A 26,487-nucleotide genomic window follows, 5' to 3' on the forward strand; every position below is an offset into this window, starting at 1 on the left:
GACTTCATTCTAATTCAGATGCAAACTCCTTTGAATGTATAAAATTTTCTAATTATAGGACAATGCTAAGGAGAAGGAAGTTTAAGTCCCATCTCTGAAAGTCTCCTCTCAGAATACTACGCATAACTCTTAATCACAGAGGCAATCAGGTTCAGTGGGTAGGGAGGAAAGAGAGAGAGAGAGAGCCCTATATTCAATCAGTGAAGTCTCTCTGCTGGTAGACCAGGCTTTCGGATACCTATTCCAGAAGAGGGTGATTTTCTGAGAAGCTATATGTAGACATTACTCAAGTGTTCACATAAAGCCAAACACAAGAGATGACTTTTCAAACAGCTGGTAAAATACAAGATAAAAGATGGTTCTTTCAAGGCATTCCTTTTACTACCTTCGTGTTTAACGCTACTCCTTCCCTTTATGCTCAGCACAGATTTATTAAGTGCCTGCTCAACGTGAGGCAGGGAAGCAGACGAAAAGGATGTTTCACATTATCACCAACACCGAAACAGCAATTCATTGGGTTCTCCAGAGTAGTGTGTTGACGAGTGTCCAACCATTTGGCATGGTTCTCCCAAATGTGAGTCATATACAAGATACGGAGAGGTATAGGCTATGGGAGATAGTGACAGGAGAAAAGAGAAACAGGATCTATATATAACCCTATCCACAACCTTTTAGCTTTCATTTACCATCGTAACTCAGAAAGATACACAAACTATTAAAACTCACTGTCAACTTTTAATATTTATTTTTACACATTCCTTTCATGAACACCTCTAATTGATGGTATCAGGAAAAGTCTGCTTGGTGCTCAGCAGAGAACGGTAGGAGCAGAGCCTAAGCCCTGTGAGCCAGCTCATGTCAGAGCCAGAAGAGAACAAGCACAAAGGAGCGTCCTCACAATGGGGGCCTGTGAGCTTCTAATGGGAGCCTTTTCTACTCGCTGGGAAATTTACATTAGCAACTGTCAATTCGTCCGCCTTTGGCTGGCTCAGCTTAAACTATTTGATACCAACAGGACATATGCTGGAATAAAATACAACTCAAAATTCTAAAGATAAAATACATGGTCCAGTAAAAGAAAAAATATATTTGTAGCTCCATTCTAGGGTCAGAGGTCATCTTTAAAACACCTCAGATACCACTGTGTCATTTCTGACATCTCCGAGAGGCATGCTTCAGTCTATTTTTAAACACCGCTATAAGAAAAAAACTTCTTAAGTAATCTCCTGATTTTAAAATTGGGCTTCAGACTTATGGTTACCCATATAATGTTTATTTCCCCAGTTGTCTTGAAAAGTTAGCAAAAGTTCAAATTACATTAAACCTCTTTGCCCAATCATGGTCAAAGACCCGGTCAGATCCATAGCTCCTTTAGAAGCATTTGTTAGCTGTATTACGCTTAGAAAGTTTAACTGCTTTTCTCTCCTTTTCTCTTCAGAAATAGTGGCCTCCTTGAGAGCAGGACCTAGATGTAAATTATTCTCTCTACAAAGTAAAGGGTTAGTAAGCGTTGAACAGAGCAGGGAGTTTGAGGATGCCACAGACGCATGCGTTACCCTAGCATTAACAACCTCCCAAGACAACTGGTGAATGAGTGGAGAGTTCCTTCTTGACAAACGAGACTAGGAGGGCCCACTGTTTGTCACTGTCCTGTATCAGCTCTTTGCAGCATAATCTCTGGTGACAGCATATTTTCCAGGATTATTTCCTAGACCTCTGTTGCCCCTGGCTTACTCTCTTGTTCCCAAGCACACACCCCCAACCTCCTATTAATTACTGGTCACCATAAAGAAGAATCCAATCTCAGCCATGTTCCTGGTAGACAGCTCACTGCCTGTGACTTCCAACTCTTCATCCTAGCCTGTTCCCTCGCGTTCTCTCAAGTTCCTACCTATTATGATCAAAAAACCCTCATGTGGAGGATTCATTATCATCCAGGTATGTGTACATACATGTGCACCCACGCACGTGCACGCGCGCGTGCACACACACACACACACACACACACACCCCATTCTCTTGTGCTGAAATCATTTTCCAAAGTATGCTCCCAAGATGTCGTACCAACTAGCAAGTGCCAAAACACCGAATCCCACAATCTGGTAAATATGGAAAACATAGAACACTTGATCTAATCCTTGCATAATAGCAAATTAAAAGCTCTGAGAAGTCCTGTAGTTACCGTTTAACCTTAGCATTATCTAAGTGTCTTCTAAGCTCAACCAGTACTTCTTGTGCTACTTATGAACACATCACAAGAATGAGTAGTGTATGGAAGAGCTGGATGAACATCACTGCCTCTACTTCCTGAAGTCCCCTGGCTCATCCTCTTTGTTTCCTAGACTCACAACTTGGAATCCACCCTTGATTACCCTCTTACTGCATGTTCTCCTGTCAAATCCACCACCAAAGCTCTGTTTTCAGATTTGCCCCTTCTTCTCTGACCCCAGCCTAGAGCCCTGTTACTATCACAGAGACCATTTCACTAGTTTTCTAGACAAGGATCCTATCCCCCAATTCAGGCTACTGCCTCTGATCTCCCATGAGACTCAACTTTTAGTCAACCTCCACTATCACCCCTTACTATCTCCCTTAAAACACTCTGAATATATACTGCTTCTTAATGGCTGTTCACACAAAGTCCCAAAGCCCTGAAGACATTTACTTCCAATTGCTGCAACCTGCCATATCTCTCAGTGGCTGGTACCTTTCCCTGTACTCTTAAGACTATTAGCAACCTTTTTCTGAATATAAAACACGGATGCCCATCTTTGATGCCTCCATTAGGCCTTCCAGGCTTTACTCTTTCAATCTGTACAATAAAAACTTTAGTATCTATCATTCTACTGAACATGTATATATGGAGTCTGCTTTACGTTAGTATATTTCTCTCTCTTCCTGAGACACATGTGTGCATTTGTGTGTATCAGTCGAAAGATGTATCTGAGAACTGGAGCCAATTCTACCATTTATCATGCACTTTATCTTCTGCCAAGATTTGCTCATTTGGGTCATTTGTTTGCATTTTCAATAGCTCTAGAGACCATGCCCTAAAAAGACTGGCAAGATCCATAGAACACATTCACAGGTAGGATTTTCTCTTTGTCAAAACAAAATAACTTATTGAATGTTTAGTAGGGGCTTCACTCATGCTGGGGAAATGCAGTGTTGAAGAACGAATCAAAACCTACTTAAGTGCTCAATGAGGTGGAGAATGTACATTCAGACAACATTAAAATCATAGAAGGGAGCTCTCCAAACATCTGACGGTATATGAAAATACTGCTTATATTTTACCTCCACTGTGCCCAAGAGAGAAGCCTGCATCCTATTTTGTTGTAAGATCATCTTTTTCACAGAGGATGAACAGGCCAAAGTAAATTTCCATTTCATATACCACTTTGACAAAATACAATTTGCCATTATGCCCTAAAAGACTATTTTCCACCGCTATGACAGATAAAAGGAAAACATAACCCTTCTTTCTACTAGAGGATTACTTTTATCTTTTGCTTAACAATGCTCCCTTTTTAGATGCATCTGGAGAATTTAAAGAGTATGGTTAAAGGAGACAGAAGGATGTGATGGCAGGAGTAAATACCATGGGCCTGGTCTGAGTGTTGTTCATCCAGGGCTTTCACATGACACTTGCTGTACTTTTGTGGACCGAGTCCTAATTTTTCTATAAAGTAGCTGTATGAATTCAATTAACATACAAAGATGCTCTCCGGATTTAAAATATTTTGATTTATTTAATCATAACATAGTCTAGGCTATTTCCCTTGCCGGGGATAGCACCTCCTCCCCCAGTGTATTTGAATCCCATCTCACTTTTAAGGTTCAAGGGAAGTCCAACTGGCTAAATCAAGGTTTCAGTAATGTTTCTACTGACATGCAGCCCACGATGGATCACGGCAGTTTTATGGCATACTTGAGGGCAAAACCACACTTAGTAGTTTTCCTTTATACCTCAGAAATATAGAAAGTTGGCCTGCCCCCTTCCTTCCTTCCTTCCTTCCTTCCTTCCTTCCTTCCTTCCTTCAGCACTCTTTTCCAGAACTACCATGAGCCATGATCTATGCCGCAGGCTAGGTTAACAAAGATGGGATGGGCAGAGTCCTGGATCTTTACTGAGTTCAAAATTTAACAGTCCGTCTCGGACTCATTAACAGAGCATCATAGTACAAAGAGATAAACACTACAACAAAGGTGTAGAGAAGAGAAAACAGGAGCTATTAATAGTTCCACATTGGAAAATAAGACTCACAGCAACGATGAAGCATGAGGCAACTTCTGAAGAGTGAGCAGAAACTTGCTGGGTAGAGAATGATGGAAAGGGTATTCTACCTGAAGAAAAGCAGGAGCGTAGGCGAGAATGTTTGTGGGGAAGGGGGCAGTGCAGTCACGGGTGGAGGAAGGGAGAGCTTCCTGGGTCAGGAGGCCAGCAAGGTAAGTTGGGGCCCATGCTAAGTTTGCGCATTATCTTAAAGGCAACCAGCAGCAAGCAGAGGTGTGGTGTGGTCAAATTACTGACTTTAAGACCAATGATCCAGTGGCATTGGGAGGAATGAAGAAGAAAGGAAAGACATGCACAAGTCAAGGAGGTGAAGAGGAGGATGATGGAGTGATCCAACTGAGGCAGTGAGGGTGAAAGTGTAAAAGAGAGGTTCGAGAAGTATTTAGACCACCTACCTCTCTCTACTCCATGGTCACCACAGGGAGAAATCGGTGATCGTGAACTGGTTTGGATATACATGGACAAAACCCAAGCTCTGTTACGTCCTTAAGTCTACATATATGCATTCTATGTGGGTACAGAGTGCCAATGACATGCCAAGAACAACATTAAGTTCAGATCCTGATTACAAGAGGCAAAACAGGCCCAACACAGAGACTCGGGGATGCATTTCAGAGAATCTATCCTAATGTGAAGAATCACAGTGAATGTGTTCTCAGTGCTCTGAGGCTGGCGTGGTGACGTTTTGTAGAAAAAGTAGGCCTGTGATAGCTGTGAACAGTCAGCTTACTGTTAAAACACCAATCAATCTACCATTTGAAAATGAAAATATGAAAAAAAGATTTTTTTAATGTTTTATTTATTTTTGAGAGAGAGAGAGAGAGAGAAAGAAAGAAAGAAAGAAAGAAAGAAAGAAAGAAAGAAAGAGAGACAGAGTACAAGAAGGGGAGGGGCAGAGATAGAGAGGGAGACACAGAATCAGAAGCAGGCTCCAGGCTCCAAGCTGTCAGCACAGAGCCTGGTGCAGGGCCCAAACTCATGAACTGCAAGATCATGACCTGAGCCAAAGTCGGACGCTTAACCAACTGAACCACCTAGGTGCCCCCAAAAATGAAAATTTTTTTTTAAAAAACAGAGATACCTAAGAAGTTCTTGACACAAATGAAAAAGCATCTTTCTAATCTGACAAGTATAAAGTAAATAGTTGAGCCAACTAAGTCTCCCAAAACGTCTTTGCTAGAGATGAAAGTGGGAAATTTGTTTCCCCAAAAGAAATTTCCAGAGAAGATTTTATGTCCTTCAGAGCAAGAAAGGGAAATGAAATTGTTTCAGTCACAGAGGAGGTAATATTTGGAGCGATGTTTTATTGTTTTGTTTTCAATCAAACTGCTATTTATAAGGCTAGGGCATACAATGGAATATCAGTTAGCCTTCAAAAAGAAGGAAATCTTGAAACATGGTACAACATGGACGGACCTTGAAAACATTACACTAAGTGAAATAAGCCTGTCACAGAAAGACAGATACTGTATGATTCCACTCACACGAAGCACCTAGAGTAGTCAGATTCATGGAGACAGAAAGCAGAAGGGTTGTTTTCAAGGGCTGAGGGGAGGGGGAATGTGGAGTTAGTGTTTATGGGGGACAGAGTTTCAGTTCTGCAGGGTGAAGCGATTTCTGGAGACAGTGGTGACGGCTGCACAACAACGTAAATGGACTTACTGTCACGGAAGTGTGCACTCACAAATTATTAAAATGGTAAATTTTATATTAGGTATGTTTTGTCACAACTTCTTAAAAGGCTAAGAGTATACCTCTCTTTCCCTACAAGCCTCTCTCTAAGTATGAATGTTAACTAGAAAGGCAAGAAACTGCTCATGACCCTCTGGTATCCTATCCTGATACTTAATATTTAACCATAAAATAATCAGGGGTGCAGACAGCATCAAACAAGGTGAGCTGGAGAACAAACTCATCTTTGTCCAGAAGCTCATTTCAGTCTTACAGGAAACACTCCTTCCATCGAGATGATCTCTCAATCTGGCTCCTGCTATACAGCTCTGACTTTAATGCTGCAGGACTCATTCTTCACTTTCATTGCCTGCTCCAGACTCCCAAAGAACAACACTTACTCCTTTTTTAAAAAAATCATCCGGTCTCCCCGATTTCATAGAAGAAGGGAAGAGAAAACTGCATCAAAACTTTAAGACTCAATCACACTCGCTTTACATTTTCTTTCACTGCAAAGAACAAGTTCACATCACATACTTATTCAAAACAGGAACTTCCTAAATATACCCAGAGGTCAGGTACACACTGGTTATATCTTCTAGACAGAGAGTGAAATTCTTAGAAAGGGCACCCTGAGGCGCTTCAACAACGGAGATCCTCAAAGAGAGATCAAATTAATCTCAGGGCATTCTAGGTATTAATGACTACAACATGCTCATTCGTCAATGAGGAGTGAACACAAAATCTGTGCCGTCCATGAAAACATCCTACATGTCAACCACTGGAACTTTCTCACCCTCTCCACGGTCCTACTGTGGTTGCTTGGAGTCTCGTGAACAGCACTGACTATGCTCTCTGCTTTGTATTTATGGCTACTTATGTCTGTGTCTGTTTAACTGACTAGAACGTAAGGGGGGGGGGCGAGAGCTGTGTCCTGCTAATCTGTGTATTCATTGGAGACACTAAACACTCAGAGTTTCCTCCAGTCGACCATAAATTCAACATTCATCAAAAATATTTAGATCTATGGAGAAAGTTCTATGTACAATGTGTTTTCTAGGTGCTGGTGACAGAAGAACGGAACAAGTAAAGCTGCCCCCCCCCCCCACCACCGCTTTCATGATAGCATCTGGCAAGAGGAGCGAATTAGTATTAAGTAGGGTTCCTCTCTAAGAGCAAAGACTATGCGATCTTGGGCAGGTCACTCCACGTCTCTATACCTCTGTCTCCTTGTCTGAAATGGAGATGATAACGTGTAGCTTATAGATTTTCTAGGATTACAAGGAAAAAATGCATATGAAGTACTTAGCCATTACTGCCGTTGTTGAATTTTACTGAATAAAAAAAATCGATCACTATAATGCTTCTTTATGAATCCAGTTACAAAGAATGACTGTTTTGATTACGGCAGCTTTTCAAAACGGCAGGTTAAACTGCCCCATTCCTTTGCTTGGGGAATGGAGAGCATGAAGCGACTTTTACAAGATGGTCACGCAGCAAGACGAGCTTGGAGCAAAGCGATAATTCTGAAAAATGAGCAAGGAAGAAAAGCAATAGCAATCACCATAGAGTCACCGCCTGGGAGGAAAAGCAGACAACACAAAGAAACTCGGAGAAACAACTAAGGCCAGAGCCGACAACCCACAGAGCTTTCAGGTCAATAAAGCTTCAGTTAAGGTGGCGCCCTGCAGTGAGTGGCCGGAAGACTGTTCCAGAAGCCCCTCAAATACAGGCCCGTGCCAACTGCTTCTGGCTGCATCCAAACTGTTATCTACTGTTAACGATGGAAAAACAAGGCGTGTGTCTGGGAAAAATGGCCTGTTGTCAGAGAACAGAAAGCCTTTTATTGAGAATTTGGAGCCTTAGGAGCAAACACACCACCATAGAAAATCACTCCGAGCCATCTTTTACAAAGCTTGGCATCCATTCAATAAGAGATGAAGAAATCCTAAATCGTTAGGCCAAACAGATACCCCTCCCGAGGCAGTTAAGAAACATGGGCCAAATGAGACCATAAACTCATGTGGTACAGATTTCTACAGCCACCGGTAGAAATTACCGACAGACCCTTAGACGTGCAAAGCTGAAGTCACAGTCCTCTACCTGGAAGTGGACAGGCCTCCTGCCAAAGGCTGCTTTCTTAAAAGCTTCATTCAGTATCAGCAAGGAGAAGACAAGTGGAATTCTGTTCAGGTCCAACAGGTAGTGTATCAAATTCCACAAACCTTTGTGGAGTGCCCACCACGACCCAGCCCACAAGCCAACACTGCTTTCTTACGTTGGTTTTTTTTTGTATGTTTTCAAGAAGCTGCTACGTTTTCAGCTATAATATAATATAATATAATATGGATTCACACATAATGTTGACAGGAGTCAATGCAACCACCAAATTCCAGTTCTCCCACATCCTCGAGGTACCTAGAGCCTTACAACTAAACACTCCACAGCCTTTTTTAGAGACATGTTTCACGAAGTTTGTAATGTTTCACGAAGTTTGTAATTTTCACTAAGTTTGTAATGACATGGGAAATTTTATATAAGGCTAAGTGGAAAAGATGCACAAGTATGTGTGTGAAGAAAATTATGTGTGTGGTATGATCTCAACCGGTTAAAAATGTATGGCAAGAAAGGCTGAAAGTAAATACCAAAAACAAAACAAAACAAAACAAAAAAGTCAACAGTGTTTGCCCCAGAGCGATTAAATGAGAGTGCTTTTTACTTTGTTTTCTATTACTCTACTTTCCAGTGTTTCTACAAATCGGTTATTACTTTTATAATGCAAAAAATAAAGTTTTAAGAAAATAACGTACACTAACATAACTAGAAAGGATGGCCTACCTCTCCACGTTACTGATTTCTTTCCATAAGGCCTGATTTGATTTGCAACACCTCCTAACTAGAAATCACAGGCAGCTTTTATTAGAGGGTCATTCTATTTCCTTCTCGAAGTCATTAGGAAGGATGTTAAGAACATCAGATGTAAAATGAGTCACGGCGGTAATTCACAAGACGCCACCCATTTAGAGCATTGCCTGCCATTTATTACCACCCTTTACTTATAGTTATTCATCAGCTCTTAAACTCAGTGACTAAGTAGATGATAGAGTCATTTCCAATTAATGTTGTTCCCAAGTAAAGTATTGAGGCATTTTATCACTGTTTTCAAAGCTAAAAAACATATTTCCCGCTCTTCTAATTAAACCCATGAATTCCTATTCATACGCGTGACAGTAGCTGAAAAAAAAGTTGAGTTTACTTTGTAACGTTTTCACATATGGTCACAGAGGATACTTCTGGATTCCTCAATTTCCAGCATTTGAAGAAGTACTGATTTAAAGGTGTGATGTATTTGCGTGGGGTCTCTATAGCTTTATTGTTCTGTTTTCTAATGGTTCTCCAGTTCTTCACAAGGAAAAACTCTTTTTAAACACAAACCGAAGTAATGATTGCAAACAGTTTCTCAAGTGGGGGAAAAAACAAATGTGAGGAAAGCCAGACCCCCGAAATTTTGAGGTTTCATTTTCCCCTGAGCTTTTAGAACAATTTACTTAAGTGTATCACAATCCAAAAAAAAAAAAAAAAAAAAAAGAAAGACATCGATTTCACAGCTGTTTTCATTTCTCAGCTATTTGACAACCGTCTCCACTTAATGTGAACATACTTTGATTTTGCTGCCTTTCAAAAATCACGCCTGACTTTTTTCTTTTTTTTAAAGGATTCGAGTTTATGGTGTGGACGGATTGAATCAATGCACTTTTAAGAGGAATCTTTTGGTCGAATGATTCCTGGTCTGCTGGAGAAAAAGTTCAATTTACCCTATGCTCAGCTACCACACATATTCATTCATTCACTCAAAGTTACAAGTCTCTTTAGTAGCGAGTCTCAGGTGCAAAAGGAGTTCTCTTAAGGCTGGAAATTCTCTCTCTGATGCATGATGAGTTTTAGGCAAATTAGATCCTCACCAAATGAACAAATGGTATGTCTTTCATTACTCATTTTGCATGTTCTCATTTTCCTGTACTAAAATATTTCCCCATTCTCTTCTCCTTTCTCTGTAACACACACAAAGACACCAAAACACACAAAATAGAGAGGAAGAAAACCTTCATTTGAAAAAACAAAACAAAACATGACATCACCTATTTTAATCACATGCTTTCTTAAATGGCACTTTTTACAGTTCTAGGTTATTTTTAAAAAGGTACTTTTCGTTTTTTGTTTTTTTTTTTTTTACAGGAGTGGGGGGAGACACTGTGCACAGTAAAATATCCCAATTGATGCATTTTCTGGTCTTGAGAAATTCCTTGTCCTTTTCTACCACAATGGAGAATGTTCTGTTCAGTGCTTTCCACTTTTGAGTTCCCGAGAGCAGAAGTTCCTCTTGTTGCCTTCCACAAAGTCTCGCCACAGGCTCCACACAGGGAAAACAATACGATTCATGGAAGATGGTGACAAAGGAGGACAGAGAGCAGGAATCGGGCTTCTGGAGTTTCTAACCTCTTCCCCACTCCTGAGTTATTATCCTTAATTTATTTCAGACAGATGGGTTTCAGATGGTTATCTATCTAATTCTACAGGGACTTTCAGTGAAAGATTTCTACGTCCGCCTCACCAGAGGACAAGGAAGAGTTGATCAGGCCTCAGTATTGGCTACTTCTCCCTTATTCCTAACCTGCTCACCATGCCTCGAGTTAGAGGGGGCTCCCCTTTTTTTAGCCATCAGGGGACCAGAGAACAAGCAACCATCAAACCTCACCTAATTCTTCACTTCCTCCCAAACTGTTTAGCCTTTTCTCTTTGCGACAATGACCGCTGTTTCTCCACAGCATCTGATTTCTAATTTCTTGACCATCTCCATTCACTGCCTTCAGTCACTGCTTCTCTGGATACCCTGGCTTCTCTCTAGTCATTGAGTTTCATGACAAGACAATCAACCCACATTAGAATCTTCACTTCATACAGACTTTCTGAACTCAAGTCAGGGTTGGGCTACACACAAGCATACTGCTCTGTGGCCCCATAAAACCATTTCTTAGCACTTGGAAACAATGATCCCACGCCTAACCCAGATGTATCTCTTTTGGCCTCGCTAATTTTTTCAAGACCTCTTTTCAACTCTTATTTGGATGCTTTTCTCCTCTCCTGCCTAGTGGTCTATGACTAAAGGCTCTAGTCGGAAAAAACTGGCATTGTGTGAACTCCTGGGCAGTGAATACAAAAATTACACCAAAATGTTAGAGATCCTATAAGCCTTACTGGAAAGCACAGTCAGGTTGCCCGTCCATTACATCCTTCCCACCTCTATGTTGCAGAGACAGTGTGACACGCATTACTTAGGCAGATTCCTTACATGCGTGGGCACAGGGTTACCAGCTTCATAACATTTCAGCCTCTTCCAAATCAAAAAACAACATCTGTATTCCCATCACTGGAAAAAACTGGATTCTAAATTATGAGCAAGGGGCGCCTGGGTAGCTCAGTTGGTTGAGCGTCCGACTTCGGCTCAGGTCATGATCTCACGGCTCGTGAGTTCGAGCCCTGCATCGGGCTTTGCGCTGACAGCTCAGAGCCTGGAGCCTGCTTCGAATTCTGTGTCTCCCTCTCTCTCTGCTCCTCCCCTGCTCATACTCTGTCTCTCTCTCTCCTTCAAAAATAAATTTAAAAAAACATTTAAAAAAATTTTAAATTATGAGCAACCTACTGTCTCTGTTTCTAACAATGCCTGAATGTGGAAAGGGTCCTGGGGTTTGAAGCAAAAGAACTCTATCTGAAATTAGACACAAAGGGACACACAATGCATGCGGCTCTCTCGACACAGCAGCTAGACAATGCTAACACTGTACCAGGAGGGCGATTTGGGATTACTTCAGGATCTAAAATCTTGATACTTTACATCATCACTTCTCTTATCCACTTTCTTTTAACTTTATGCATTGGTTTTTGAGAGCAAGTGAGCAAGCGAGCGAGCACTAGTGGGGAGGGGCAGAGAGGGAGAGAGGGAGAGAGAGAATCCCAAGCAGGCTCCGTGCTGTCAGCACAGAGCCTGATGCGGGGCTCACACTCAAGAACTCTGAGATCATGACCTGAGCCAAACTCAAGAGTCAGATGCTTAACAACCGAGGCACACAGGCGCCCTTAACCACTTCCTTAAGAGTCTAGAAAAGGTACCCAAGAACTTTCGGAAAAGCTGCTTCTAGTAGAGAAAATGAGAGGCCCAACTAAGAAATCAAAATAAAAAGAACAGACTGAACAGATGCTACCAAAACAAATGGAGCAAAACATATTAAAATCACTGGTGGGTGAAAATGCTTAGCAAGTGAAAGAAGAAAAAAGAAAACGAGGCAGTAAATTCATCTTTACCACTCCTAACTTCCTCAACTTAAATGAGCAAAACAGAAATACAGCTTGGAAAGGACAGAGACCCAAAGATCTGCCTTTAGTTGTTGCCAATTCTATTCCTAAAAGTTCAAGCATCAGTGTAATTGAGGCAAGACTCCTGAGTCACAGGTCATTCTTGAAACGGCTTAACGATGGCCTTAGGATGAAGAAGTGACTTTTAAGGCGATCCTGGCATACTATACATTTTATAGCCCAGGTTTAGAAAGACAGAAATCTCTATCAGAGGTGTAAGTAGGGTTCCTGTGTTTATGCTTCCATTTGCTTCTAGAGCACTTATGGGTATACATAAATCGGATCTGGACTCCACCATTAAAAGCTTGCATTGAGAAGAAGGCTGTCATTTTGTCCTTTTTACATGGCCTCTGATGCCACAGAAAAGTACAAAACAGGTAGCTGACTGAACGATCTCTGTGATCTAAATTCTTCAAATGTAAGAAAAGACACACCACTGTGCAAACTAAGCTGAGCAGCTTGTTTTAAAATTGCCAGTTTTGGGGCGCCTGGGTGGCTCGGTCGGTTAAGCATCTGACTTCGGCTCAGGTCATGATCTCGCAATTCGGGAGTTCGGGCCCCACGTCAGGCTCTGTGCTGACAGCTCAGAGCCTGGAGGCTGCCTCGGATTCTGTGTCTCCCTCTCTCTCTGCCCCTCTGCCCCTCGAACTCTGTGTCTCTTCTCTCTCTCAAAAATAAATAAACATTAAAAAAATTATTTTTATAGAGCATTAAATGTAATCTGTCCCACTGAAATTCAGTCGTCTAGACTATCATTTTATAGGTAAGGAGAATATCAGCGAGAAAAAGTACACGTGCGTGATCTTTTAAGGGCCACACAGAAAAATTTAAAACCTCAGCTTTTGGGAACGAAAAGCATCTGCAAACTTCAGGATTATAGATATTATGAAATAGTAATTGATGTAAGTAAAGAACAAAAGAGAGCCACAACGAAAAACTAGTAGATACTGTAGCCCACCCCACTGAAGAATGTCAACCGAATCAAATGAAAGCTTCAGCAAATGCGCAAAAGGCAGGACTTTCATTTCCTATCTCCAAGGAATTCTGGCACAGAAGGTGAGGAGAGGAAAAATCAATCATAAAACTGGCTTTCCCTGCTATGTAGGATAAATTAGGTACTATCATTTACAATTACCAATCGCACAAAAAAAGAGATTCACCTTTTCTCAGAAAAACTATTTTGAATCCACTCTCCATAAACCTTCGGGCGGGGTGAGAGAGGCGGCAGTCCTGGTCACCATGAAACCCCTGAGGGCAAGCCACCACCCAGGCCACCTGCTCATCTTTTCTTCAGGGTCTGAGTGAACAGGGGGACCCTCAAGCCATCGGCAATCTCTTGGGACTGAGTAACTCATCTGCTAGCTCATCCTAGACTCAGAAGACTTCTCAGACAGAAGACTTCTTCCTCAACTCATCGTTCTAAGATAAGAATAGTACCCTTTCCCCTTAGCGGTAGGCAACACGAACACACATTAAACACTAACTCTAACAGCGATGAGATACCACTTCGCACCCGTGAGGGTGGCTATTACAAAAGAAGCAAGCCAGCAAACAAACAGAAAATGCCAAGGGGCGAGGATGTGGAGAAAACGGAACCCGCGTGCACGGCTGGTGGGAACGCAAAATGGCTCAGCTGCTGTGCAGAACAGTATGGCAGTTTCACAAAAAATTAAAGATAGAATTACATATGATCCAGTAATTCCCCTTCTGGGAATATACCCAAAAGAGCTGAGAGCAAGGCCTCAAACAGGTATCAGTAGGCCAACGCTCATTTTAGTATTATTCACTGCAGCCAAAAGGTGGAAAGTACCTAAATGCCTATCAATGAAGGAATGGATACACAAATTGTGATAGAGCCATAAAATGGAATATGGATTAGCCTTAGAAAGGAAGAAAATTCTGGGGCGCCTGGGTGGCTCGGTTGGTTGAGCATCCGACTCTTCATTTCTGCTAAGGTCATTGATTTCAGGGTGGTGGAATTGAGCCCCGCATCAGGCTCCATGCTGACCATGGATCCTTCTTGAGATTCTCTGTCTCTCTCTGTCTCTCTTCCTCTGTCCCTCTCCCCCACTCGTGAATGCTCTCACTCTCTCTAAAATAAAAAAACTCTTTAAATTTTAAAGAAGGAAGGAAATTCTGGCACCTATTATAACATAGATGAACCTTGAAGATATTATGCTAGGTAAAATAAGCCAGACACAAAAGGATGAATATTGTATGACTTCACTTGTAAGAGGTACCCAGCCTAGTCAAATTTATAGAGACAGAAAGTAGAACGGTAGTTGCTAGAAGAAGGGGGAAAATGAGAAGTTAGAGGGACCGCGTTTCATTTTGGGAAAATGAAAAAGTTCTGGAGGTGGACGGAGATGATGATTGTACAATGATGTGAATGTATTTAATGCCACTGAATGTACACTTCATGATGAATACAATGGTATTATGTGTATGTTACCATAATTTAAAAACTTCCATATTTCTATAGAAGTACATAGAGAGCCTTCATGGGGATTTCCACTGGGAAGTAAAGCTGAGTGCGTGAAACTGAGAAAGGTCTTAGCTTTTGTTCTGTTGGAATTTTTTACCATGTACTTGAGTTATTTTCATTATGAATAAAACCGAACAGAATTAAATCAGCCTTTACCCTGGAAATTCCTCTCTTAAAAATTCAGCCTAAAAAAACAACCAGGGAAGGTACCATCATGCATAGGTAAGGATGCTGTTTCTAATGTTAAAAATGTAGAAGCAATGTAACTAGTTATTATGTGAGGACTGGTTCAATAAATGCTGGCACATCTCTACAATGGGTGACCATGCACAGGTCTGAAAGAAAACGGGGCCTGTAACATGTTAAATTCTAAAAGCAGGTGACATTTATGACCTCATTAGTGTCTGAAGAAGAGTGACATATAGATACTACATGCACATTTCTGTTCAGATAAAAGCCTGGAAGGTTCCAACTAAAATGATTGTTCCTGGATAACAGGATTAAGGGCAATTTCTATTTATTCATATTCTTTAACTGTGAAAAATTTGAACGTTTATTTGAGAGAGAGAGCATGAATTGGGGAGGGGCAAAGAGAGAAGGAGGGAGAGAGAGAAAGAAACCCAAGCAGGCTCTGCGCTATCGGTGCAGACCTGATGCGGGGCTCGATCTCACAAACTGTGAGGTCAGGACCTGAGCTGAAATCAAGAGTTGAACGTTTAACTGACTGAGCCACCCAGGTGCCCCAAGTTTTTATTATAATAATTATTGCAAAGAACTCCTGTAAGATCAGAGAGTAACAGGGCTATTTCCATTTTGAGAAGCAAACAAGCAAGGGGTTCAAGGAAGACTCAATAATGCAATGAGTAATTTAGAAGTCACAAAACCTTTAAGGGTACCAGGGGCTACCTGTGCCATCTCCAGGCCCTAGCCTGAGGGAGCCAGAGAGGCTCCTGAGGGAGCCAGGGCCAATGCTGAGCCTTTCCCATATTTCACATCTTACAATCAACCTACTTTCACTCATTTCTCAGAAGAGCCAGCAGCTGAATTTTCCATATAAATATCTAATTCTGAGGTCTACTTTTCAGAACTCCCAACAATGATATGTGGCGATAATAATAAAATAATCAGCAAATTTAAGATAACTTTCAGCAAGCAAATTCTCTCAATCCGTTGCAGATGAATATATTTTTTATTTTAGCCAACCGCGGCCTGCGTTCATGTCCTTCTAGACAAGCAACAGACGCCATTAACAAACTTTTCAAGAAGTTTTCCTACTCTTAGAGTAATGTTAAAACAATGTGTTTTCTTTTGTCACAAACTTTTTGTGCAGTTTTGAAAATATTATAAGTTAAAGCCAACAGAAAAAGACATAAAGAGACATACATATTTTATAGATATCATCAACTCTCCCCTTTAAAATGTTTTTCAACAAGAGACAGGAATATGGAAGACATATGACGCATTGTAAGCCTTACTTATCCTGTGGTTTATTTAGGGAATTGTATTTTGCGTTTGGAAAATGACAGACTTCTGCTTTTAGGTAGACAAGTATGAACAACTCACAGCAAGACACAAGACCACCTATCACTAAGCACACTTTTAGAAAGTCAGATAATTTAGTGTCTTTATTTTACTGTGCATATGAGCAAATGAACATAAATAATCAGTACTACGAAAGTAGCCAAATATCTTTATCTCTCTCTCTCTCTCTCTCTCTCTCTCTCTCTCTCTCTCTCTCTATATATATATATATATATATATATATATATAAAGCAGTTCACCAGGACCCAGAAGTCACTACTCACAGCTTCTCCATTCACCAGGAAAACTCCTGATGTCCATGCCACCCAAGAGTGAAATGGCTCGCAGCTAGCTCACTCTGCGTGGACATACTCTTCTCTCCTAAGTTAACCTGAAGAGCAAGCTGGATTTGTTTACTGCACAAACATCTGTAATTGCTAAACATCTCGGTGACATGGCGTAACAGTTACTGCTTGTGCAAACTGCCCATGTAAATTACTCTCTGCATCGTGCGCACATGAAAACCCAAGACACAGAGAAACCGAAAACATCTGTAAAAATTAATGGCCGAATTGACCAAAGGGCTGGGGCCGGGGGGGCGGGGGCGGGGGGACTAAAACAGCTAAATAGTTCCAGTGCAACATTTGGCTTTAGAAAAGACTCCTGCACGTTATACGTTCTGCCTTAACATATCCACAGCCTCCCCTCTGAGGGGGATCCTCGCCGGCATACACTTCACTGTAACCCACCAGGGCAAACCCATTACAAGTCTTGTTAGAAAACAGCGCAGACAAGATGCAAGATTAAGGGGCCTTATTACATCTCTAAAAGCAAAGAAAGAAATACCTCTTCTCCCATCATGCAGTCAGCCTCCTTTCTTCAGTTTGAAAAGGTCCCAGAACTACCCTGGAGCACTCCCACTTCCTTCCAACAGCCAAAGGCACAGAGCCTGAAGGACCCAGCCTACCCCTGAGTCATACTTGGGACCAAATGAGCAATGGAGAGAACAAAGCTCGCATTTGTTTACGGTTCAGGAAGCCAGGGCCGATTCATGGCTTGGGTGGCTTTGCGAGAAGTCCTCCTCCCTCGCCTGCGTTGCTGCAGGAATGTAGCTGTCTCCCGGGGACCCACAGGTGTGACCATTCAGACAAGGAACACACTGAAAGAGTGTTTATTTGGCAGGACCTGGCGGCCACTTCTGTTTAAAACGTCAGAGAGAAAATAAAAAGCCCACTATCTTTCAACAGATAATCTGCTGGGGAGTGACAGAGGTCCAGAATATGGTTTGTATATGAAATGCCCATTGTAAAAATACCTGTGTTTTAAAGAAATAAAAATTAGTGGCGATACACAAAAATGAGTCATTTAAAAAAAGAAAACAAAAATGAAGACGAAAAAACAGCCGTGGCTTTATAGAAACATTCACCCTAGGAAAATGCCAGCAAAACCGTTGCCAGCCGTGCCAATCGGCAGTACAGTCGCAGATGGTAATAAAATGTTTAAATAGCAATCTTGTTTTTTCCCCAAATGAGATACCACTTGAATCACCACTTGCAATGGATTTGGAGCCCACTGGTTAAGAGTTCAAAGCTCCCGAGCCAGAGTGTCTGAGATCAAAATCCCAGCTGGGCTACTTCCCAGTTATATGATTTTGAGCAACTCATTTAACCTCCATTCACCTCAGTTTCCTTATCTATAAAATGGGGATAAAAGATTAAATAAGGAATAGATGTGGAGTGCTTAAAAAAGTACCCGGTACTTTTTTAGCTGGTAAAAAAGCACCCTATTAGCCACTATCACAAATCCAGGACAACTTCACAGGTCAGGTGCCGAGTCAACAGCATCCTGACCTTACTGCAGTCCCCATATACTTAGACTCTGACGGCCCGTTTCGCTTCTTAATTGCGGTTCATTCTTAAATTGTTTACTTGCCCTCATTGAAAAACCACTTATTCACTATCTAGTAACCACCTGCAGCGTAGGGGGCTTTGAATGAGACGCCATCTCAGGGCTCAAGAAATGTGCAATCTGCTTGGGTAAATAAGACATAGGTCTGTTTATACACCACACATACACACACAAAACACAAATATGGGAGATGTCGGTAGGCTGCAAACGGCGGGGGGTGCAGGCAGTACAGTTTTAACATTTGGAATTTAGAGGGCAGATAAGAAATCACCTTACCCAAACCTAATTAAGATGGAGAGAATGGACAAATTGCCCACACAGAAGAATTCCCACTAATTTATGATGATACTTGTCCCTAAAGGAGGTGAGCGGAACCCCCCACTTCTCAACTGTGTGGGGTGCATAGTGACTTGTTTCTAAAGAGGCGAATCTAGGAAAGGGGAAAAAACAGAACAACTTTACAGTGAAGAAACCTCATCAACAGGACCCCAGTCAGGTGACCAAAGTCAACACCAACAGTGCGAAGTCATGCTGATAGGATGTGCCCTTGATACGACGTGATGAGAATGGCACTTCACCACCGTGGTCTTCCTCCCCCCAAATCCACCGCTTGGGTCTAAGCGTGAGAAAAAAATCAGACAATTGCTAATTTAAAGACACTCTTTTTTTGGCTAATGTTTATTTTTGAGAGAGAGAGAGAGAGAGAGACAAAGCACGGGCGGGGGAGGAACAGAGAGAGAGGGAGACAGAATCCACAACAGGATCCAGGGTCTGAGCTGTCAGCACAGAGCTCGATGTGGGGCTCGAGCTCACAGACCGGGAGATCATGACCTGAGCCAAAGTCGGACGCCTAACCGACTGAGCCACCCAGGCGCCCCTAATTTAAGGACATTCTGCAAAACTTCTCAAAATTGCCATCATTATCAAAAACATGGCAAGCCTGAGCAACTGTCAGAGCCAAGAGGAGCCTAAGGAGATGTAATGTAATGGGGTGTCCTGGGTGGGACCCTGGAACAGAGAAAGGACATCAGGTAAAACCTAAGGAAATCTGAAAAAAGGATGGACCTCAGTTAATAGTCATGTATCAATATTGGTTCACTAATTGTGACAAACGGACCATATTAATGTGAGATGTCAACAAGAGAGGAATCTGGGTGTGGGGTAGGTGGGAGCTCTATTATCTTTACAACTTTTTGATAAATCTGAAACTATTCTAAAAGCTAAACTGTATTAAAAACGAATTAGGAAGATGAGCTTCCCGCATGACTATGTATACCTAAATAAATGTGTATCTGTGATTTATAGAGATACATGATTATACTCGTGAATATCTGTACATAAATGTCTTCGACAATGCCTCCCAGGCTTCATTTATTATTATCTCTGTATCCTTAGCCTATCTCTTAACAGAAATAGCTGAATGCTGAGTCCTGGCCTTTCGCTTTCCACAATACACAAAAGAGTTTTCTTTGAAAGGAAACTTGGCTCTTCTATCAGTTCTGCTGCCAACCCAGGCTACAGCGGCCTAACTCTAAGAGTGTGCATGAGGTGGGCCCATCTGCCCCTTTCCAAGAGCTACTAGAAGCTCCTGGTCCCTGGCCAATTAGTCATCAACCGCCGAGCCCCGGGGCTGGCACCTCTCCCAGCTACCTCCTCCCCATCTCCAGTCCTCACTGCTCGGCACCTCCCCAGTTATCTCTCAAGTGGCACTCTGATCACGCCACGCCCCAACGGAACTCCCCCACCGACCGGCCAGCTCACCCAGAAGAAGTACAGCTCGCGTGGAGCCGCTGGCAGAGCCCTAGGGGAAGAGCCCACCTCCCCATCCAACCCCCTACGTCCTCCTCCACCGCCACTACCACATCCCCTGTACTCCAGCCAAATCCAGCCCTTCTGCATAACCATGCTCTCTCCTTGTCCATGCACACGGTGCCAGGACCGTGAAACCCCATTTATCTTTTAATACTTTGCTGAAATACCACTTTGCTTAAAAAGATCTCTCCGATACCCCATCCCTTCCTTCTGGACCTCCAGCAGAAGTAGTAGCTCCTTCCCCTGTTCTCTCTGATGCTTTGGACATACCTCTGCTAGTCCTTTTCCCCTGCATCATAATGACTTTTGTCCATATCTACTTTTTCCCACGTACACGTACTCCAAAGCACTGAATGAGAGGCCTGTACGTGGCAGTTGATGCAAGGCGTGATGCAGCGGAGGAGGTGTTAACTCCATTCCAACTAACTACACCAGATCCACCTCACCCCAAATGAATACCCTGCCGGTAAAAAAATCTGCATGTATCATGCTAATACGGAATCCAGACGTGCCTCCTAGCCGATTCCTTTACAAATGGATCGCCACTCCTGAGCTCATTTACCTAGCAATTTCTAGAGCTGCCACTGCTGATCCATAAAAGGCATTCAATAAAGCTTCAGTAAGTGAATGAATGAGCCAATTAATAAACAAATGAAAGAATGAGCCTGTAGCCAGACCACAAGCAGAATGAGTCTTCCTTCATAATTTCAACTGGGTCAGGACAAACCATTATATTCATGTATCCAGTCCACAAATATTTACTGAGGGCCAAGTATAGTTTAACAATGATTTTCAAGGAATCATAAATATGTTGGTGACTAACACAGGCAAGGTCCAAAATCATGGCTCCGCCTACCTGCCTGCCTTCTTTCCTTCCTTCCTTCCTTCCTTCCTTCCTTCCTTCCTTCCTTCCTTCCTTCCGTACTTACTTTCTAATAGCTAATATTTAAGGTTTGGTGATGTCAAACAAACAGCTATCCAGATATAGTGAAATTCAATTCTGCTTGTCTGAGTTTGAAATTTTCCATAGTAAAATCTTAAAGAAATGATCCTGGAAGCTGCACTGCTATTTACAGGCATCCCTTCTGTTCTAATAACCAGAAGGGCAGCAATAATAACTACGAACGTTAATCAAGTGATGATTAAATGCCAGGCACTTTTTCTACCCATTTTTTGTGTTACTTAATCCTCACGACAACCATATGGAGCACGTCCTGTTGGTATTCTAATTTTACAGATGAGGAATCTAAAGCAGTGAGTGCTTAAGTAATCTGTCCCAGGAAGAGTCAGAGTTGGGACGTGAACCCAGAAAATCCCGCCTGCATGCTTAATAACCACTGTATGCCTAAAAACACAAATGTAATGCCTTCTGGGAATGTGATTCTTGGTGATGATCTGGCTGTAATCGAACATTTCTTAGAAAATACTACTATGCTGCATGTTTTAGAAAGTGTATGTCAAGCACATATGAAACAGTAAACAACACCAAACATGTCAAAAAGTAATCCGGTAATACTGTTTCTGGTTCCCTTTCCCTACCAACACCCCCCCCCCTTACTTCTAAATAAGGAAACCTAACAGACACACTGGGGAAAGATAATACATAAAACGAAGTCTGAAAATCCCAGACCATTCACCCAGGCAAATAGTGGGCACCTTAATGCCATCTACTCATTAAAAATCATGGATTTTCCAACCACTCAAGAGACGTCACATAATCTTATCTTTCAGCCAAAATGAGAGCCATCCAATACTTTAAGTCTCAGGTAATCACAACAAGGGTTTGAAACCCAGTTGTGTTTCATTAATCAAAGAAGGTATGGTTAGCTTCTGGAGATCCCCAGAGCTTAGTTCTAGTCTTCAAATGATTAGAGACATAAATCTCTCATTTTTAAGGAACTAAGATCATCACTTTAGATGTTTACATGTTTTAATTTTACTTAAGCATACAGCTTGATGAATTTTTGCTAAATGGATAAAAAGACTGCCTATGTACAAAAAGAGTAAAATTTCTCTTACTGCAATTTGGCTGATTAAAAAAAATGATTAGTAGCTCATTTATATACAATTTTAATTCTCACTCTGTTACAAGTGAAAGTTACAATGTTGATATCATAAAGGCATGAATTTGGGTGACAAATGAGATCCAAGATGATTAGAGCTGAAAAGAGACTGTCACAAACACAATGTTGGGTTGTGGGATACAGTAGCAAATGTAGAAAGAACACAGGATCATTGCAAGAGAGAGATATCAGAAGTCACGAATGGCCATCAGCTAAGACAGACTGTGGAAGAAGAGCTTCTTGGAGAATTTCTTTGTAGGGAATCCAGTAAACAACCAACGTAAAGAGCCTGGGCATGGAATGAGCTGGCACCAAAAAGCCAAGATTATTCTACATAAAGGCATATCAGGTTAGGTCCTGGGGACTCCCTTGAGTATCGGTAATTTACCCACCTATGTGTAATACCTGCCATTCCTTGAGTGTTTAGGCAGATGTGATCACCTGAATGACTCATGAAAAGGGAAGGAGTTTAGAAAAAGACTGGGGCCAGGCTGGGGTCACAAGGAAGCAGCCTGATGAAGAAATTCCCTCTTGGGTCACAGGTGGAGGACAGAAGGTACCAGTCATATTCATGAGAATAAGGGTCTGTCTGGGATACCTTCTTGCTGACAGTTTTCCAACCCAATATCCAGGCTGATGACTTCCAAACCTACATCTACAGTTCTCTCGTGATCACCACTTATTTATCCAACAGCTGGATGCCTCCACCTGATGGTCCCACAAGTACCTCAAAAATCCTCTCTCCTCCCCAAATATCTTTCTTCTCTAGTGGGCTCTAGCCAGGGAATGATACTACCGTCCACCTGGCTGCTTAAGCCAGTTGCCCAAGACATCGTTTTCAAGTCTTCCCTTTCCTTTATCCTCCACATACTATCAAATTTCTTCATTCTACCTTCAAAGTATTTCCCCAAACCATCGATGACAACACTTCAAAGCTGTTAGAAAAACTATTTCCCTTATCTTGATGTTTCCTGTCATGTAAAATGGAGCCCAAATGGACACTTGATGGACACAACTGGACACTCCTAGAACTCCCTGCTCCCTTATTCACTTTCTCAGGGGAGAAGGAAATGACTTCTCTGACAGGTAAATTTCAGAAAAATTTAATTGGGCGCATTCAGCTCAACTCTTCTCTTTCCTCCTCTTTGAAGTTGGCCTCTGCTCTTCCCCAAGGGGCAGGCCCTTCTATCTCACATGGGTCTGGCTTTAGTTCAGTGTTGCTGATACTGGGTGGGTGGGTCTGTCTAATTCTGGGGATCAGCTGGCAGGCCCATTTGGCTCTCACCTTCATCTATGTCCTTCAACTTTGCCTTCATCAATAACAACACTGCTATATAACATAGGTAGAGAAAGGTGCACAAATCTTAAGTGTACAGCTTTGAGGAATTTTCACAAAATGAAATAAGATCTATATCAATAGAGAAATATACCATATTCATGGATTGGGAAGGTATCAATTCTCCCCCAAAAGTATATATAGAGTCAACGCAATCTTAATCAAAGTTCCGAAAAGGGCTTTGTTTTTTTTGGTGTTTTTGTTTTGTTTTGTTTTGTTTTTGGTGGTAGTGGTGGTGGGGTGATGACAAGGTAACTCTAAAATTTATATGAAAATACAAGGGGTCAAGAATAGTCCAGGAAACCTCGAAGAAGATGAACAAAGATTGAGGACTTATACTCCCAGATATCAAGAATGACTCTACAGCTACAGTAATTGAAGTAGTATAGAATGAGTGCAGGGACAAATATAGACCAACAGAACACAGAGTTCAGAGATGAACTAAAACATACACAGACACTTCAATTATGACAAAGGTGATAACGGCTGTGCAGTGCAGGAAGGACAATCTTTTCAATAAACACTGCTGGATGAAAGGGATACCCATACTGAAAAAGGAGCAAAAATATTATGTTGATTCTCCATCCACTGACTCATCTTATTCATTAACTGGTTTAGAACCTAGATGGGGGCGGGGGGTTATTGAGAGAGTCAAAATAAGTTTCTGTTAACCTCTTTTCTGAATTTTAGTTACCCTATCTTCTGTAATCCACTCCTCCCACTGCAAATTGGAATACTTTCTCTAAATCACCTACCCAATCATGTCACTCTCCTGCTGAAAATAGCTCCCTATTGATGCTCCTCATTGCCTTTAAGATCACGTCTAAACTACTTAACAAGTCACCAGGCCCTTCCTGACCTGGGCCCTGTTCCTTTTTATTTTCATCTCTCCCCACTTCCTGCTGAAGCCTCAACATGTGTTCTGTGCTATCTCAATTTCCCTTTCAGGCATTAATACATGTTGTTCTTCTCACCTTAACAACTCTATACTCTTTGGCTTCACGAATGTCAACGGGACGCCATGGTTCTCAGCCTAAACATCACTTCCTGTAAGCCTATAGACATCACGTCCTATAGGAAGTCTAAACATTATTTCCTGTATGAAGGAGGTACACTTGTACATGAACACTCACTCTCCAGCCTCCCTCACAACTCACCACTTCCGGCCATGCACCTTGCTCTCAACCTGTGGCATTCGCCACACCTGTATTGTTATTGCTTGTTTATTGTTCTGCAGCTCCGCGAGGGCAGTGACCTGGTCCTGTTACCCCAGTGCTGAACACATAGTGAGTACTCAATAAATACTAGTTGAAACGAGTTACATTTATAATTTCAAAGTATTTTCTGTTATATAACATTTTGTAAAGTCCTAAGAGGTAGGATAGGTGTACAGAGTATTTCCATTTTACATACGGCCCAGTTGAGGTTAAGTGATTTTGTCAGGGTCAATCGGCTAGGACAATGAATGGTACCATGCTCTTCTAATCTTCTGATATTTAACTTGGTTCATCTTTGGCCACACCGTATTTTCCATTATTTTAATACAACACATACTTACCTCTGAGCTTAGTTTAAATGTTACATATTTTTCCCAAGGTTCTTCTTTTTTTCTTTAACTTTCTATCAAGGGAAATTTACAACATATATAAAAATAGACTATAGGCTACTGACCCACCATGTATTCACCACCCAGTTTCAACAATTATCAACTCATGACCAGTCTCGTTTCCTTTGTGCCCTACCCACTCTTCCATCTTCCAAATTGCTGGAAGCAAAATCTCAGACATTAAGTAACTTCATCTGTAAATATTTCAGTTAAATGGTGCATTAAACAAATCATTCACAGGCATATCCAACCGGTAGTATTGAAAGGACTCAGAAACGGGGTCCTTCCTTATAGCTCGATCAATTGAGAAGCGAGAGTACTATTTCCCTATTGTTGGGGTGGGGAATGTTACGTAATACCTCTCCTGCTGTATAATTATCAGCCTTTGGTCACTCTGGTTAGGCTGATATGGATTAGAGCATAGCTAAAATAAGCACAACATTTTCTAGCAACTGAGAAAAGTGGATCTCAAAACTTCACAACCTGAAGGGACAATATAATATACTTGCAGTTGTTAAAAATTACAAAATTCCTTTTTTCCTTCATCCAACTTATCAAACCAGCCATCTAAGAAAGCCAACTGCCCCAGCCCATGTGGAAGACCCGCTTGGATCTCAACCTAACAAATGCTGTCACACGAGATTCAGTCTGTGCTTCTGCAAAATCAAAATAGTGAGCTCAATTCTCCAAGGAAACTTCCTTCCTCAAATATAAATCTTGGACACAAAACCATCTCAAAAGTGACGAGAACCAGGCTGCGCACTAGTAAAACATTATTGCGCTCACCAGCCCTCATGCCGGGTTGTGCAATAAAATAATGGATCCATAAATCTATGCAGCTATCCATAGTGCCAACAACAGTGGGTGGAGATAGTTTTGAGTCCTTTTAGATGCTGTAAAAAATTGTCCACAGCCAGTAAAGCAAGCTGGGAAGTTTATGTTTTCCCCAGGGGCTCCGCAATGAGAAGCAGGTTAAGACTGCTGCCAGCACATGGTTTCCTTCTGCAAACAAATCATGAATCAAGATGCATACACATGCACAAACATATATATATTACTCTGATGATGTTAGCATGTCACGTCACCAAGGCCAATACAATAAATCTCTGCTTCACAAAACCACAGTGAACCAAAAAACCACCATACTTTCAACTATATACCTATTACCTAATCCCACCCAGTCCCATCATATTATAGAGGTCTGTAATCTCCAGAGTGCCACGTTAATACAGTTTTAATATTATTCATGCACCTATTACTTACTGAACACACCTAACCTACCAGGTGCCACACGGTGTTCTAAGCACATAGCATATATTGGTGAACAAAGTAAATAATAAACATAATGAAAAATAAATCCCATGTTAGAAAGGGCTG

The 26,487-nt window shown here is 41.7% G+C and overlaps 1 protein-coding gene across 9 annotated transcripts in view; it reads right to left on the reverse strand.

The window, feature by feature from the left end:
* Positions 1–26,487, reverse strand: part of SH3KBP1 (SH3 domain containing kinase binding protein 1) — a 331,711-nt gene that overhangs the window by 105,494 nt on the left and 199,730 nt on the right. The window contains exon 1 of one of the 9 annotated variants that reach the window (XM_027054608.2): positions 17,232–17,559. The exons of the other annotated variants lie outside the window; for them this stretch is intronic. Coding sequence (XP_026910409.1) covers positions 17,232–17,246 — 15 coding nt within the window. The 5' untranslated portion in view covers positions 17,247–17,559. Of the gene's footprint in view, positions 1–17,231; positions 17,560–26,487 lie in introns of those variants that run through there. 9 annotated transcript variants of the gene reach the window in all.

Source organism: Acinonyx jubatus, chromosome X, assembly GCF_027475565.1.
Source record: "Acinonyx jubatus isolate Ajub_Pintada_27869175 chromosome X, VMU_Ajub_asm_v1.0, whole genome shotgun sequence".
In the NCBI taxonomy this organism is placed as follows: Eukaryota; Metazoa; Chordata; class Mammalia; order Carnivora; family Felidae; genus Acinonyx; species Acinonyx jubatus.